Source organism: Sceloporus occidentalis, unplaced genomic scaffold, assembly GCF_023333645.1.
Source record: "Sceloporus occidentalis isolate IW3139 unplaced genomic scaffold, rSceOcc1.0.p SCAF_9, whole genome shotgun sequence".
Lineage (NCBI taxonomy): Eukaryota > Metazoa > Chordata > Lepidosauria > Squamata > Phrynosomatidae > Sceloporus > Sceloporus occidentalis.
Window position 1 is genome coordinate 13,271,925 of NW_028316989.1, and position 15,671 is coordinate 13,287,595.

Genomic DNA, 15,671 nt, shown 5'->3' on the forward strand with positions numbered 1-15,671 from the left:
CCCCATGTTTTTTTCTCCACTGTTGACTGTAGACACACATGCTGCGATCGGTCACTGCTTCCATTTCATAATGGTGCAAAATAATTCACCGGGGAAAAATGAAGATGACTCCCAGACAAAGATCCTGAGAGTTAAAGAAGGGAAGAGTGAGCGATTATACCCTATGCCACTACATGACACCAGTCCTGATTCAGCACCAGCTGACTGAGAATACAGTAATACAAAATTAAGATACAAAGGTCTTGCCATTATAATAAAGCCTTATTATTCTGTTTCTGTTATTCTATTTCTCTAACTACAGGTGCTTCTCTTACTCCCACAAAGCAGTGGTTCTCAACCAGTGGTATACATAGCACAGTATTAGTGGTTTTATACCAATTTCCAGCTACCAAGGGAAGTACAGTATTTTCATTTCTGTTGATTCTATTGCTGTTATTGTTGTGTGCCTAAAACTCGTTTCTGACTCATGGCGACTCTAAGGCGAACCTATCATAGGATTTTCTTGGCAAGTTTTCTTCAGAGGAGGTTTGCCATTGCCATCCTTTGAGGCTGAGAGAGTGTGACTTGCAAAGATCACCCAGTGGGTGTCCATGGCCGAATCAGGATTTAAACCTTGGTCTCCCAGTGTCCTAGTCCAACGTTCAAACCACTGGGGCATAATATGGCTGAGATCTTGCATGATTTCTAACCTCCCAAACATTCTCTTAATTGGATGATCTCAGTAATCTCTGAGCCAGAGAGTTTGAAGGCTTTGGATTTTTGTTGTTTTTCAAAGCCAGGGGAGGGAGGTCTCCTGTTGTTGTTGTTGTTGTGTGCCTGCAAGTCATTTCCAATATGATGACCCTAATGCATGGGGTTTTCTTGGCATGTTTCTTCAGAGTGAGTTTGCCAATGCAATCCTGTGAGACTGAGAGAGTGTGACTTGCCCAAAATCGCCAGTGGGTTTACATGGCTGAGCCAAGATTCAAACCCAGGTCTCCGGAGTCATAGTCCAACGCTCGATCCACTACACCATGCTGGCTCTACATATATATAAATGGAATCCTAGAGGGGGGGAATGGCTTCTAATTTGGTGCTTTGTTTTCTGTTTTTCTCCCCAATGTTCTTTGCTCGTCTCATCTATCAATGTCAAGTGCTTGAACCTGCAATTGCAAACTTGCTGAATGCACTAATGAGGCTTGTTCCCATAATGTTAAACTGGGACTGCTATCATGCCACCCTCCAAATGATGCTTGAACACAAATCCCAGCATCGCCAGAGAAAGAAGAGCTGGGAATTACAACCCAACATCACTGGGTGAGGGGAAGAACCCACGATTCCTACCACCATGTTAAATTGTGCCTCTGTATTTCAGTATTAACACTTTGCCCTGTGAGATGAAGGCCCTAATGCTGTGGTCTTGTATTTAACAACTTTACACAACAGGAATTCCATGCAAGTGAAGACGTAGACCTGCATTCAAGCAGGTGAGAAGGGGCTAAAGGTAGAGGAATTAATTTCTCCATTCTTTCTCCGTGAATCTGTTTGGCTTTTATCGGGGATGAGGAGGAAGGGAAAGGAAGCCAGTCCCTATCAGTCTTGTCCCATCTCTGAGAGCCTTTTATGAAGACGGCAAAAATGGGAAATACAATATATACATTTCTGGCTCTTTTTCAAAAACAAAACAAAGCATACTAAGAGTTTACCTGTCTTTCCATAGTGCATCACAAGGTATATTATTGTTTAAACTAGTAATACTTTTGGAGTCATTGTGAAGGTTATAACATTGGGCTGTTATACAGATGAATGAGATAATGCACATAAAACCCTCTGAGCATCTGTGGAAAGAACTGTCTAAATGGCATTATTTTTACTACTGTTTCTCAGAATAGGTCCACAGACCTAGCCACAACCTAGAAGTAACAGAAGCTTTCCTATACGGTTTTGCTATGAAAGTGATGTTAAATATATTGGATGCATCCAGATCAGCATTCTCACTCTGTTTGATTTCAGTTCGTTCTGTCCTTCCCTGCTTTGAAGAATGGCTGCTGCAGCAAGACTCAAAAGTGAGGGATACTAATGATGAGCAACTAATCCATCTCAGCCTTTCTCCATAGATTCTGATGATTCCCATTTCCTGTACTGCTGCTGCCTGACCACCTTTCAGCTCAGCAGTGCCTAGCAACAGGTTTCTTGCAAGTTTAAAAATAGCTGGAACGTTTTCGACCTGATTTTTAGTCTATTTCCAAAGGAGAGGCAGCCATGTATGGGTTTGATGGAAGTACAGCCATCTAATTTTTATCTTAATCACTCCAAATCTGTAAGGAATAACATGAACAATCTTGTTGCATAGAGCCCAACGTATTACTTACCTTATACCAGTGGTTCCCAACCTGTGGGTCGGGACCCTTTCATGGGGGTCGCCATTAGAAAACACCTATTTAATTACAGTTATGAAGTAGCAATGAAAGTAATTGCATGGGTTCGGGTCACCACAACATGAGGAACTGTATTAAAGCGTCGCGGCATTAGGAAGGTTGGGAACCACTGCCTTCTACGCTTTAGAAAACCAGATGAATACCAAAGTGCAAGACTGTGCTAAAAGAGCTTTGTCTTCCCACCCATCCTTCCCAAACAAGATTGCTGGAAATCCTCTCCATGTGTGAGCAAAAAAACAGGTTTGCACAGACCTTCTAACTTCATCCCTTTGCAACAAGCACCTGTCTAACTATATGAGTCTTATTCTACCACCAAGATAAAATAATCTTGGTGGCTGAACAAGGTAAAAATTACCAAAAGGAAGGAAGACTGGAGGGAGGGAGGGAGGGAGGGAAGGAAGGAAGGAATCGTGGAATCAGCACTGCTCTACCTGCAGACTTTTTGATTTGTTATCTTCATCTTTCATCAATTTCATTTTTTTTTGAGGCAGAAAAGAATATTTCCATTTTCTTGCCTCCAAGTTCACAAAGAACAAACTTTGCCCTTCACAGCTAGGTTCCTCTGACTGTTTATTCCCTCTGCCCTGAAGCAAGCGCTTCTTTCATCCAGTTCCATCATATCAACGAAATCAAAGGGCCATTTGAATGCCTATTAAATCACATCTCTGTCATCTGATGCTTTGAGGAAGGAAATATTCCCCCCAGCCTTCTTTCCATGTCTGACCAACTCACAGGCTCATGACAAATGGAACCAGCAACTCAAAAATGTAGCTGTCTTCCTTCTCAGAGAGCTGACTGCCTATGAAGTGAGTGGAAGGGTCATAGTTATATTACATTTCCATCCACGTCTTTCTCTAAGAAGCTCAAACTGGTAAACATAATGTTCCTGCAAGACAGATAAGATGATGACTGGCTCAAGGTTGCCCAAGGAGATCCAAGGCTGAAAAGAGATTTGAACCCTAGATTTCCAAGTCGCAGTTCTATATTCCATTCACACACTGCTCAGTGTCACAACCAAACTCTAAACAAAGATGAAAGCCCCAAACCTCTTCTCCAGAAATCAGGCTATACTAAACCCCAGCTGTATTTTTCTAATGGCTGATGAAACATCTGCTTGGTACTTTGTGAACAGATGGGCAAGCACACTTGATATCAGGGGGAATCTTTCAAACCACACAGAAAGGAAGAATGAGAAGCAACCAAGTTCTAGCATGGTAAAAGTATGTTGAGACCAAAAGCTGGCACATTATTATAGAAAGCCTCAGGACAACCAGAATAGCAAACTCATGCCCTATAGTACATACTACGCTCCATTCAATTAATTTTCTCTACAGTTTCTTTTGTTTTGTTTTTGGGAGCTATAATTTCCCAGCAAAACCACAAATACTGAACCTGGCCAAGATTTTGCTGTATGTGTGTCTCCCTCTGCTCTCCTTTTGCAACCGTTTACAGCAGCTCTTTGCTGAATTCTGAATGATTAAATTGCCATAAAGCAGTATGGGCAGCCTTTAGAAAGAGCAGGAAAGCATCCTAACTGCTGAATATCATCCACTTACAAATAAAGCATTGAACAGATCTATGTAATCCTGTAAGATCTTTGTACAGTGGACCCTCTACATTCACTGGGGCACAGGAAAGTGGAAAAATAGCAAATAAAAAAATCACTATTTATTTTAAGTCCACAAACATACACACACACACACACACACACACACACACGTTGCACTCCTTCTCTGAGCTCTGTCCTTTGGATGGGGGTCTGTGCAAACAAGGAAAAACAGCAAGCTTACTCTGCCCACCATCTTTGGGCACCACAGCAAGAAAGATTGTAAATGTTCAACCCAATCTTTTAATGCATGTTTAACCTACGGCGTGTGTGTGTGTGTGTGTGTGTGTGTATTTTCTGAGAGGTCCCGCGCAGAGCTTCCTCCTATGAAACAGTAAGGACCTCTTTCACTCTTGTGTCTCTTTTTGTGGGTTTTAATGAGATTGGGCTGGTAGCCCATAGGCCCCAAATGATGCCAGGAAAGATGGGCAGAAACAAAGGGGATCCATCCATCCCTATCTGACAAATCCAGATTCCCAAGTGCCAGCCACAGACTGGCTGTGACAATGCAAGAGAGGTCCACTGCCAAGTCCTCCTGAAAGCAAAGGCATTATTCTGGATTGAATGAAATGTGGAGGCAAGATGGGGATTACTTCAGAGTTTGATGTTCCTCTGTATATGTGCACACAAAAACATAGGCGTTCCTATGAACCTTCGTGAATAATGGGGCATCTTCTTCTGAATTGCTATGTTGTTAATGACTACTGTGGGCATTCAAGTTGTTTCTGACTTGCAACAACCCTAAGGCGACCCCATGGGGTTTTCTATTTATCAGAGTGGGTTTGCCACTACTGTCCTCTGAGGCTGAGAGACTGTGACTTGCCCAAGGTCACCCAGTGGGTTTCATGGCCAAACAAGGATTCGAACCCTGGTCTCCAGAATCATAGTCCAGTGCTCAAACCAGTATGCCATGCTGGCTCTATATCATTACTAATTTTTTAGTCTTCAAAGTTGTATAACTATATTAAAATACAGGGACAAAAACTGCGAAAAGGAATCAAGATGAAGAAATGTTTGTAACCAAAGGAATGTGAAGCTCTTCACTGATTGAACTCACTGTTGATTAAACACATTGTTTTGCACTCTATCTAGGTCCTTACTAACAAGATTATTTAAGGTCTGACCTCAGTGATTTATGTCTGAGGACCACAATTACTAGATTTCCCAGGCTTCATACAGCAGGTACATCAGCTTCTATGAGGTATCTGTCATGCCTGAGAAGACATTTGAAATTTGCTAGTTGGGTACAATTAAAATATGCCATGAGTTATAATCTTTCTGCTCATGAAACTTTTCCAACCCCAGCCTTAGTGCACAGGCACTTCCCCATGCTTGGTCCAGACAATCCTTTTAAAGACTTGCACACTTTTGAAAAGTTCTCTCTTCCAACAGACATCCTATATTCACCTGATGCCATGATGTGCCTACACATGAATAGCACACACACCTGCAACTGCAACCATTGCCAAGCTAGGTAAGCTCAAGAATTAAGGAGATACAATGGAAAACAGAATGACCACCATATCAAAGGGGAAAAAAGTACGAATGGAAAGCAATCAGTCATAGGAAGTGAAAAAGGAGGATTTCTCTGGGCGCACTGGAAAAGTTCTACTGGACACAATGATTTCTTTTTAGACAGATCCTTCTTCAGAGGCATCTTAGACATGTTGCTGTGTGCCTTCAAGTCATTTCTGACTTATGGTGACTCTAAGGCAAATCTATAATGGGTTTTTTTCTTGGCAAGATTTGTTCAGAGGTGGGTTTGCCCTTATCTTCCTCTGAGGTTGAGAGAGTGTGATTTGCCCAACGCCACCCAATGGGTTTCTGTGACCGGCCAGAGATTTGAAGCCTACTCTTGTAGAGAGATCTAGCAGCATCGTTGAGACTAACTGAAAGAAAGAAGTTGGCAGTATGAGCTTTCATAGACTTAAGTCTACTTTCTTTGATGTCCTGGCTTTCCACTCCACCAAATGCATCTGAGGAAGTAGACTTTAATCTACGAAAGCTCATGCTGTCAACTTCTTTCTTTCAGTTAGTCTCAAAACTACTACTAGATCTCTCTACTTATTGATTCTACAGACTAATACAGCTATATATTTGCATTCTACTTGTAGGGCAGATAGTCCAACACTGAAAATACTATACCACACTGGCTTATTATATAGTATTTATGTCTTAAATACTTATATATTATATGTATTATATATATTTATTATATACGTGTGTGTGTGTGTGTGTTATATACATAAATATAGTATTTATATCTTAAATACTGTTAAAATATGTGTGAACAAAAATGTAATGGTATAACTCGACATACACTCATGGCAAGACCTTGGAAAAGTTCCTCTTTTGGACTACAGCTCCCAAAATCATCCAGATAGCATAAAATCAGCAGTAATCAGGAAGTGGGCAACCAAATACTTTATGAGAAAGTTTCAACCTCAATACTGAAATATAAGCAGGAAAATTCAAAGGATTTATCTAAAAATTATGTTAGCAATGTGGATCACACAAACCACACTGCAGAATTATTTGTTCTCATATACGCAATTGCTCTGATTTTATTAGCCATTGAGGACACACTGATACCATATAACAGGACTACATCTTGAGGTAGGATCACTTTGTACAAGCATCCTGCAGCAGGAAGGTTCAGTGATTTGAGTCCTTAAAGCTTGAGGGTGCGGTTCTACAATTCCCTGTCTCCCTTTGGCTGACTGTGTTAGAAAGGAATCTGTGTCTGCAATTAAGAAAGGGGACCTAATGCATCCAAGAGAAGCTGAGTCCCAAAATGCCAAAACAAGATGCAAGGTTAAATTAGCAATGTAGCAACACAACTCCCATAAGGTGAAGAGGGAAACAAGACTAATCCTGATGGTTCAATGTAAATATAAGATGGTCTCCTGCCAGTTCAGCTTAACACAGAAAGGAAACCTTAACTCATAACTACCAAAGGCAATCCCTGGCAAAATGCAAGTAGCAAGCAGAGCAAACTACTGCTTGGAAGGTTGTCTAGAAGATGCTCCCTCCCCTCTTCTGTCCCTCAAAGGCACCTGGCCAATGCAGACTCTGTTAGGAATCTCCTCCTCTACCTAGTTTCCCTCCATGCGCCTGCAGCAGCTGAAAGAATTGCTCAAATTAATTCAGTGTGTTGATATCGATGTCCCAAATGATGAAAGAGTACCCTTCTCAAGGTCCCTGTATGTCCGTAATGCAGATTTTACAGAGCAATCCAGACACGAATCAACAGGAGAGAGAACCTGCAGCATACCGTTGCTTCACTTTAGTTACTGGTGGATTGGACAGCAAAGGTTGGGGCTGCAACTTGCTGTATGAAACAGCTAGCTGGGAATCACTTGTACAAACTCTCCCAAACCAGAGCAATCCTCCGCAAAGCATCAGTGAGGCTGCTTAGTGCTTCGGCTCCACTCCTGCAGACATCTGTTCCTCTCATTCGGAGGGTGGACTCTCTTCCCTATTTCAGCCACAGAGAATGTTAACTTTGAGAGAGAGAGAGATGTGAAGCAGAGGAAAAGAACATTTCACTTACTTCGGTGAAGCCCTCGTGCAGAATATCCAATAAATTTCCCCGGGCCAAACAGGCAAGCATTCTTCAGAAGGCCACCCAAAGGGCTGAGTTCTTGGAGCATAGAAAGGGAAATTTCCAATCTCTTCCTCCTCCTCCTTCTTTTTTGCCTCCTTCTCTTCTTCCTGAAGACAAAGACTTGCAGCTCATGGGGGACTTCATTCATAGTCCCATATGTGCAGCCTGTAACTGCAAACAGGATACTTGAGCCAAAGTCGAGAGTCGTTCTGGGCATGCTCAGGAGGGAGCCACTGGGGAGCAGCAGCAGCAGGCGAGATGTCGCACTCCTCTGTTCCTATAGAAACACTTACAGTTTATCCGATGCAGGCCCGGGAACCGGTCAGGGAAAACATCTGAAACCTATTTCCAGAGGCTGGCCCCTCCATCTGATACACACCAGACTCTGAGCCATTAGAGAGAAAGGTTGGGGGTTGCATGGCGGCGGTGGGAGTCAAGCTGGACTCAGTTAAGAAGGGAATGCAGCAGAGGAAGGAACATTGCCAGCAACTTCAAAACTGCATGGACCAACTTTGCAAAAAGAAAGAAGCCAAAACCAGTTCAGATGCAGCAAACCTGAGTATTATTGTGAAGTCAAAGGCTTTCACGGCTGGCATCCCTAGTTTTTTGTGGGTTTTTCAGGCTATGTGGCCGTGTTCTGGAAGAGTTTATTCCTGATGTTTCACCAGCATCTGTGGCTGGTTTAGTTTGGGGGAAGACAAGGTCAGAAGAGACTCAATCGCCTACCTTTCCTTTCCTCATAACAGACTGGCTGGATTTAGGCAAAGTTTTGTTTTGGCATTTGCTCGGTTGTGTGTATTCCAATTAAAAAGATTTAGTGATAAAGGAATTGGGAGGCCGGATGGCTAGCATTAGCGACTTCTATGCAGTTTTCATCCAAATAAACCAGGAAGTCTGTACAGTGAAGAATATGTCTTAAAAATCAGAAAACTCATAGAGAGGGACCATATGAAGTCAGGACATATTCCTTGTAATACTTAAGTGAGAGGCTGCACAAATATGTGATGGTGCAAATGTTTATTTTGCTAAAGAAATGACTTCATCCCCACCTCCTTCCTTTTCACTGAACAAAACAGGACAGGGATTCTTCGCACTGCTTTGGTTGACAAAACCAGATGTGGAGTTATGCAAGAATAGCTTGGGAACAATTCCATCCCAGGGCTTTTTTAAGTTGCTCACTAATAGTTTTTCAACATGAACTTGGCCATACTTTCTTCAACAAAACCATCTACTTCAAATTAAGCATTTCTCAGGCTTTCAGTCCCATCCTATGCACAGTTACTTGTGGAAAGACCCACTGAATGCAATGGGTCACACTCTTAGACAAAGGAACACAGGTCTACAGTCCAATCTGAGAAACAGGATAAAATCCAGTGTACAAAAACACAGAAAGGCCTACGCTGGGTGTACACATCAAAGTCTAAAATATGCTTTCTATGCCTCCAGCTTAGGGTTGACCCACTTATTTGAAATGATAATTGCAATCTCAATCTTCCATAATCAAGATTTATTTAAAGAAATTAATTGAAATAGAAACAAGACCTACACAGGATCTAGACACTTGACATCCTCCACCCCAATGAAACAGGGTCCTTGGATTCAAACTGATATAGTGCATAAGAACAATACGAAGAACAGCATTTACAGCAGACAACCAAAAGTCAAACATACAGAGATTCTGCATCACATTCTTTCTATGTATAAACATATTTATGATGGAGAGAGATGGGGGGGGGGGGATAACTTCTGTGTGCCTTTTCAATCCGGGAATATTCTATGGGCTTGATTTTTAAAAAATCATCAGATCCCAACATTGTTATATGTAAAACACTTAAGGTAAAAACAACTGCTGTCTCAGTGCACCCAGAGGACTTCTGTCCTGTAATAAGCATGAACCCATTCAGGAATCAGAAAACAATTTTCATAATCATATGACATTTGGTGGCTGCTACTCCCTTAGGGAAAATAAAACCCCCAAAGGCCAGAGCATGTAGGACAAAAAGGCCTATTTTCTCATCCCTGGTACATATGTCCACAAAATCAATATCTGAGAATTAAGGCAGCATGCTGAAGCTCCCCTTATATAGCATCCAATAACCTTAATATGAGAAAGGGGAGGGGAAGTGTACACAGTGAAGCCAAATCTAATGTATTAGTGCAAGGCACTAATGAATAATCTGTGTAAAGAGATGGCTCTTGTCTCTTAAGAGGCCTCTGGTTCTTAACCAAATTAATTGTTCACTAATTTGAAGTGTATTTCCCCATAAATTGTACAATACACTGACAGATATTTTTAGAACGGAGAGGCTCTTGGAATAGCTGCCCCCGCCTTATATCAAAAAGAGGAACAAACCATCCAGCCTTCAAAGACAGAGATAATCCTTCTGAATAATATTGATAGCTAAGTGATGGAGGAGGTGAATCCAGGATTTAATCCCTTCAGTGTACAGTTTAAATTATGAAACAGAAGCAGCAGAGCAGCCACTATCATTATCAAACAAACATCTTTTGTGGATGAGCTATTGGGGCTCTTTTTCAAGACCAGAAAAGCTGAGCCCAACCATACTCTTAAAAATGAAGCAAGTTTTGGGCAAGCAGCAATCTGAAGATGAGAATTAGGGATCGAGCCATTTTTCTTATGTAAAAGTATAATCACTCGTGAAAGACACTATTTATTATCTTTGAACATTTTGAAGCACAACATACCAGGGCATATTCCTATATGGCTATGGAAATGAAAGGGAAGCCCCAACTATTCCACTGAGATTTTCTCAGGCAAACACTTTGTAAGGAATAGTCTGACTTCGCCCTCCTATATCTGATTTTGGGACATTTATGAAGGAAGATTCATATATGGAAAGGCGCGTGGAAGTTCCAAAGAAGTCCAGAAAGTCTTGTCTACGGAAGCCATTCCTCATGTTAGATGTTCAGCTATTTGCACACGTTTTGCACCACTGTTCCTCCAGGATTAGTGTGGCTGCATTGTCCCCAAGGAAAATGTGATTCTACTGACAGATGTGCAGACCCCTAGCAGCAGAAGTTCTACATCTTATGAGTAATAATATGGGGAATGGATGGTCACCTGAAACTGCCATATATGATACTGAACTGGACCACTGGGTCCTCTACTCTGGCTGGCAGTGCTGCCCCAAGGTCTCAAGAAGAAAGTCCCTGCAACTTGAGGTCTGTTTAAAACCAGAGGTGTTGGAGCCTGAATCTAGGATGTTCACACACAATGTGTAAGCAGTATCCTATCACTAATATGTTGCTTGCAAATAAACACACACAGAGAGTATAAAAAGTGGAGGGAAAGGAATCTTGTAGCATTGCTAAGGCTACCCAATTCACTTCGGTATAAGCTTTCATGGACTATAGCTCACTTCTTCAGAGGTCCATGAAAACCTATGCTGAAACAAACTGATTAGTCTTAAAGATATCACAAACGCCCCTTTTTTCTGCCCTCTTCTTGTACTTAGACTAATACAGCTCTCTCTTTGAGATAAACACATATGCATTTGTTGATCTGCAACAGTTCTCCTTAGCCACATGGCGCTTTGCCTTTGTGAACCCCAGGGATCACATGCATTTGAACAGTACACTGAGCCCCTGAAGCTACCCCTGGCAGGGATGCACCCCAACAGTGCTGCCATCCCACAAAGCAGAAGCAAGAAAATACTTCGCCTGACCAAAGCAGCGGATGCTGCCAGCTGCTTTGGAGAGCTTATTCCACTGCTAAGTCACAGCAGACAATGCCACCTTTCATTCGGCTCTAGAAGTCATAATAAATGAGCTCACAGGAGAGAGACTTCTCTCTGGCTGGTCTGGGAGGCAGATCTTCTGTCAACAGAAGTGGAACTGGAAAGGGAGGGGTAATAAAACTCATCTAAAGCACTAATCCCCATTTCTATCATGGGGCCCCATATGGTAGCGTTGCTTGGAAAGTGCCTACAAAAACAGAGACAAGAGTGGAGACAAGCATTGCACACTGCTAGGCTCAGGCCATCGCATAAGAGAAAGCAAGTACACTGTGTACACTATATAAACCAGATCCTTGTCTTTGGACTGAGACGGTGCTATCAATCTGACCCTCTGTTAAGCTAACAAAACACTGCAAATATAAATTAGAACTGAAACACAATAGTTTTCAGGCACTTTGAAATAAAAAGCCACCATGACAGTTTTTTTTATGTCTGAAGTCTCTTTCTCCCCCAGATATTATAGAGAAGTAAACCTATTTACACATATTTTTTTGTACAGCCCTTTCCCTCTCTTTTGAACGCCTGAAGGATCTTACCAATCGAGTATGCAATGGATAAATAAATAAAATGTGGCCTTGCTGTTGCTCAGAACGTACCCAGATGTAACATTACTTCTAGGTCAGGGATTTGCAGGATAAAGCTGCAGAAGGGAGACGCGCTGGGAATTGTAAATGCTTTCCTTTAAAAGGGGAGGGGGCAATCGCAGCACCAATTCTCACCATCCCTAGTTGTATTGCAGACTTCAGCCTTTCAAAACGCAATGGAAGGACAGCATCTCCTTCTGCAGGCACCTGGCACAACCCAAATGAGAAATCCCTCTTCCACCAACTATGGGCCAAACACAACTAGGCAAGACTGCAAATGTTCCACTGAAACTAGTCCCGCAACAATCTGCATTATACAAGCTGCTGCATAAAACAGCCAGAAGTGAATGCAAATGAAGACCAAGTAAGAATTTAATGTGAGCGGTTTTGCACAGTCTGGTGGCCACCTGTAACATTAAAAGCCCAACTGGTTGATGAGGATGACATCTGGTGGCCAAGTCCCAATTTTCTGGACTACAATCCATAATAGCTCATGCTATAATAAACATGTTTATTTTCAAGGTGCCATGGCACTCTCTGTTGTGAAACCCTCAACTGCAGTTCTTGCAATCCCTATGCGATATCTATATGATAATGCAACTACACGCTTGCTCTGCTTTAAGTGCTTTGGGGGGATTATTTGGGGTGTCAGAACGTTAGTTTTTGAGAGACTTTCGATAAGCATTTTGTTATTCTAGGCTGCTGTGAGAACTTCGTGAAACCTGATGCAGGATATGAATATGTTAAATATTATAAATTGTCTTCTTGCAAGGAAATCAAAGAGAGAAGATGAAGAGAGACCAGAATAACTATAGTTGTTTTGGTGAAGGAAGCATCATCTGTGTGCTTTGAACTTTTGGGGGATCTTCCTTTCCTCTCTCCAGTCAAGAACAGAGTCTGGAAGCTATTGGGTTTCTTGAACTACAGTTGCCATAACTCCTTGCCAATGTGATACCTTTATTGGCCAACTGAAATGCACAATATATTTGTGCATTTCGGTTGGCCAATAAAGATATCACTGATGGATTTTTGTCTGGATTTGTTAAACGGCCAACACAACTATCCCTGCATATTTCCTTGCCAATGTGGCCAAGAGGAATGCTTGGCACGCTTACCGAAGGTTCAGTTGGCTGTGATGCCACTTCCACAGGGGTCCCCATATCAGCCCTCTGAAAGCGGGGTCAGGAGAACCGAAATACTGCTGTCAGAAAGGAGTAATAATAGTAAAGTACCAAACTGGAGTCCATCTTCGGTGTTTACAAGAGACCCCTCTTCACACAACCTGCACGAAACAACGGGAAGAAAAGGGCTGGTTGAATTATTATATAGACTGTTAAAATACATACAAAGTCTCAACTAAAAGTACCCTTTGAGCAAAAATTACTTTTAAGCAAAAATGCTAACAAGAGCACAAAATTATTGGGGGGGGGGGAGGTTGGTGTGTGTCTTTTAATGAAGGAACAATCTTGGCCAAATTTGTCCAATAAGAGGGTCTGGCAAACTTGGGTCTCACCTTAAAAATACATACGCATGAACACAAAATGCATTGTCTTCTTTCTAGAAAGAAGACAATGGGTATTGGAAAATTTTATATATATATATATATATATATATATATATATATATATATATATATGGGTATTAGAAAAATTAGACAGAAGGCAATGCGTTTTGTGTGTGTGTTTGCATATATATGTGTGTGTGTGTATATATATATATATATATGCACACACAAAATGCATTGCTTTCTAATTTTTCCAATACCCCCACACACATACACACACACACACACACACACACACACACACATATATATATATTGAAAAAATTAGAAGGTGATGCATTGTGTGTGTGTGTGTGTGTGTGTATAATTTTAAAACCTGTTGGTGGCTTGCAAAGCTTTTCCCTTGGGAGTGCAGCCCAGAAAAAATCTACTAGACAAGAAAAATAAAAATAACTTTTGCAAGGATGAGAAATGCTGGAAACACACTTAAATTGCACAGTTCCCCTCTCCTCCTCACAGAACCCCTGTACCCCCCCAAAAAAAAGCATGCATTTCCACACACACACACACACCCCAAAAAGGCAACAACTCCCAAGTTGCATTTACTTTGTAAAAACTTTTCTATATGTTGCCTTTTTTTAGGTTTGTTTGTTTTGCAAAAGCAGCAGCAGCTGGCAGCAACTCTCTCCTTCCTTCCCTCCCTTTTTTCCAGCCCCAGATAGTTGAAAAGGAGGAATAAGCATGCATTGCTGCTACTTTTGGGGGTTGCCTTTGCATTTTGGGGTTCATAGAAAGCATAGGGTGGAAGAAGGGAAATAACAGAGAGGAATGGGGAAGGCTATGAGGGGCTCTGAAACCCACCTTCAAGGAGGAGTCCCAGCCACAGCAGCAGCCCTCAGGGTCCCTTCCCTGGCCCCCCAAATCTCTGCCCCCCATTTTCTCTCCAAAAGGCAAAGGGACCCCAAAAGGCTCTTCAGTGAGGCCTGCAGCCTTGCATTCTCTGTTGCCATGGAGACGGCAGCCATTGCGGCCTAGTCTCTTTACCTCCCTCTGCTGGCCCTGAGGGAAATTTCTGAGGCATCCACATTGCAAGATAAATCCAGTTTGCCACTGTTTTAAAAGGCCCTGCCTCCATGCCATGCTATGCTATGCTATGCTATGCTATGCTATGCTATGCTATGCTATGCTATGGAATTAGGGGATTTGTAGAATTTTTTGCCTTCTCTGGCAGCCACCTCAAAACTACAAATCCCAGGATTCCATAGCATTTAGCCATGCAAGTTAAAGCACTGTCAAACTGCATTAACCTTACAATCTGGCTGTATTGTTATTTTTATTATTGTTGTTGTCTTTTTGTGTTGTTTCTTTTGTCTTTTTTGTAGTCTTTTTGTGTTGTTTCTTCCTATGTTTTTCTGGTTTGTTGTTTTTGTTATTGTTATTGTTATTTTTTAATTAATTGAAGATTTAATAAAGATTCTTTAAATAATATATATTAAATAATATAATAATATAATTTAAATAATATACATTAAATAATATAATAATAAATAGTATTATTATTGGATATTTAGCCTTCTCTGTTAGAGGGGCTCTAGTACCCAGGATTCCATGCCATGGAGCCCTGGCAGTTAAAGTAGTGTCAAACTGCATTAATCTTACAACATGGCAGCATTATTTATTATTATTACAGTATTATTGTTGGATATTTAGCCTTCTCTCTCAGAGCTCTGGTACCGCCGCAAACTACAAATCCCAGGATTCCACAGCATGGAGACCTAGCAGTTAAAGCGGTGTCAAACTACATTCCTTTTACAATGTGGCATCATCGTCATTATTATTAATATCACCATCATCATTATCACAGTATTATTATTTAGCCTTATCTGGGAGAGAGTTCTGGTACTGTCGCAAAACTTCAAATCCCAGAATTCCATGGCATGGAACCCTGGCACTACAAATCCCAGAGAAAGCAAAGGTGCGACTATCTCAGCCGCCTGTGAAAAATAGTTTTTTGGGGGTTTTGGCAGAATAGGGTTGAATTGGATGGCCCTTAGCGTCTCTTCCAATTTATTAGTCTAAGGGAAGGGAAAGTTAAAGACCTTGTAAAACTAGAAATCCCAGGACTCCATAGGACAGAGCTACAGTGGTGCCAAACGGCATTATTTCTCCAGTGCAGATGCACACAAGATTATTTT

General features: G+C 41.6%; 1 protein-coding gene across 3 annotated transcripts in view; it reads right to left on the reverse strand.

Annotated features, from left to right (window-relative positions):
• LOC149306934 (dixin-like) overlaps window positions 1-14,551 on the reverse strand; it is a 56,768-nt gene extending 42,217 nt beyond the window's left edge. For 2 of the 3 annotated variants that reach the window (XM_089538905.1, XM_089538904.1), the window contains exon 1: window positions 7,577-7,714. In XM_089538905.1, the coding sequence (XP_089395031.1) occupies window positions 7,577-7,636 (60 nt within the window). In that variant the 5' untranslated portion in view covers window positions 7,637-7,714. Of the gene's footprint in view, window positions 1-7,576; window positions 7,715-13,087; window positions 13,255-14,337 lie in introns of those variants that run through there. The other variant, XM_089538906.1, reaches the window with a different exon arrangement.
• Window positions 14,552-15,671: the final 1,120 nt, after the last annotated feature.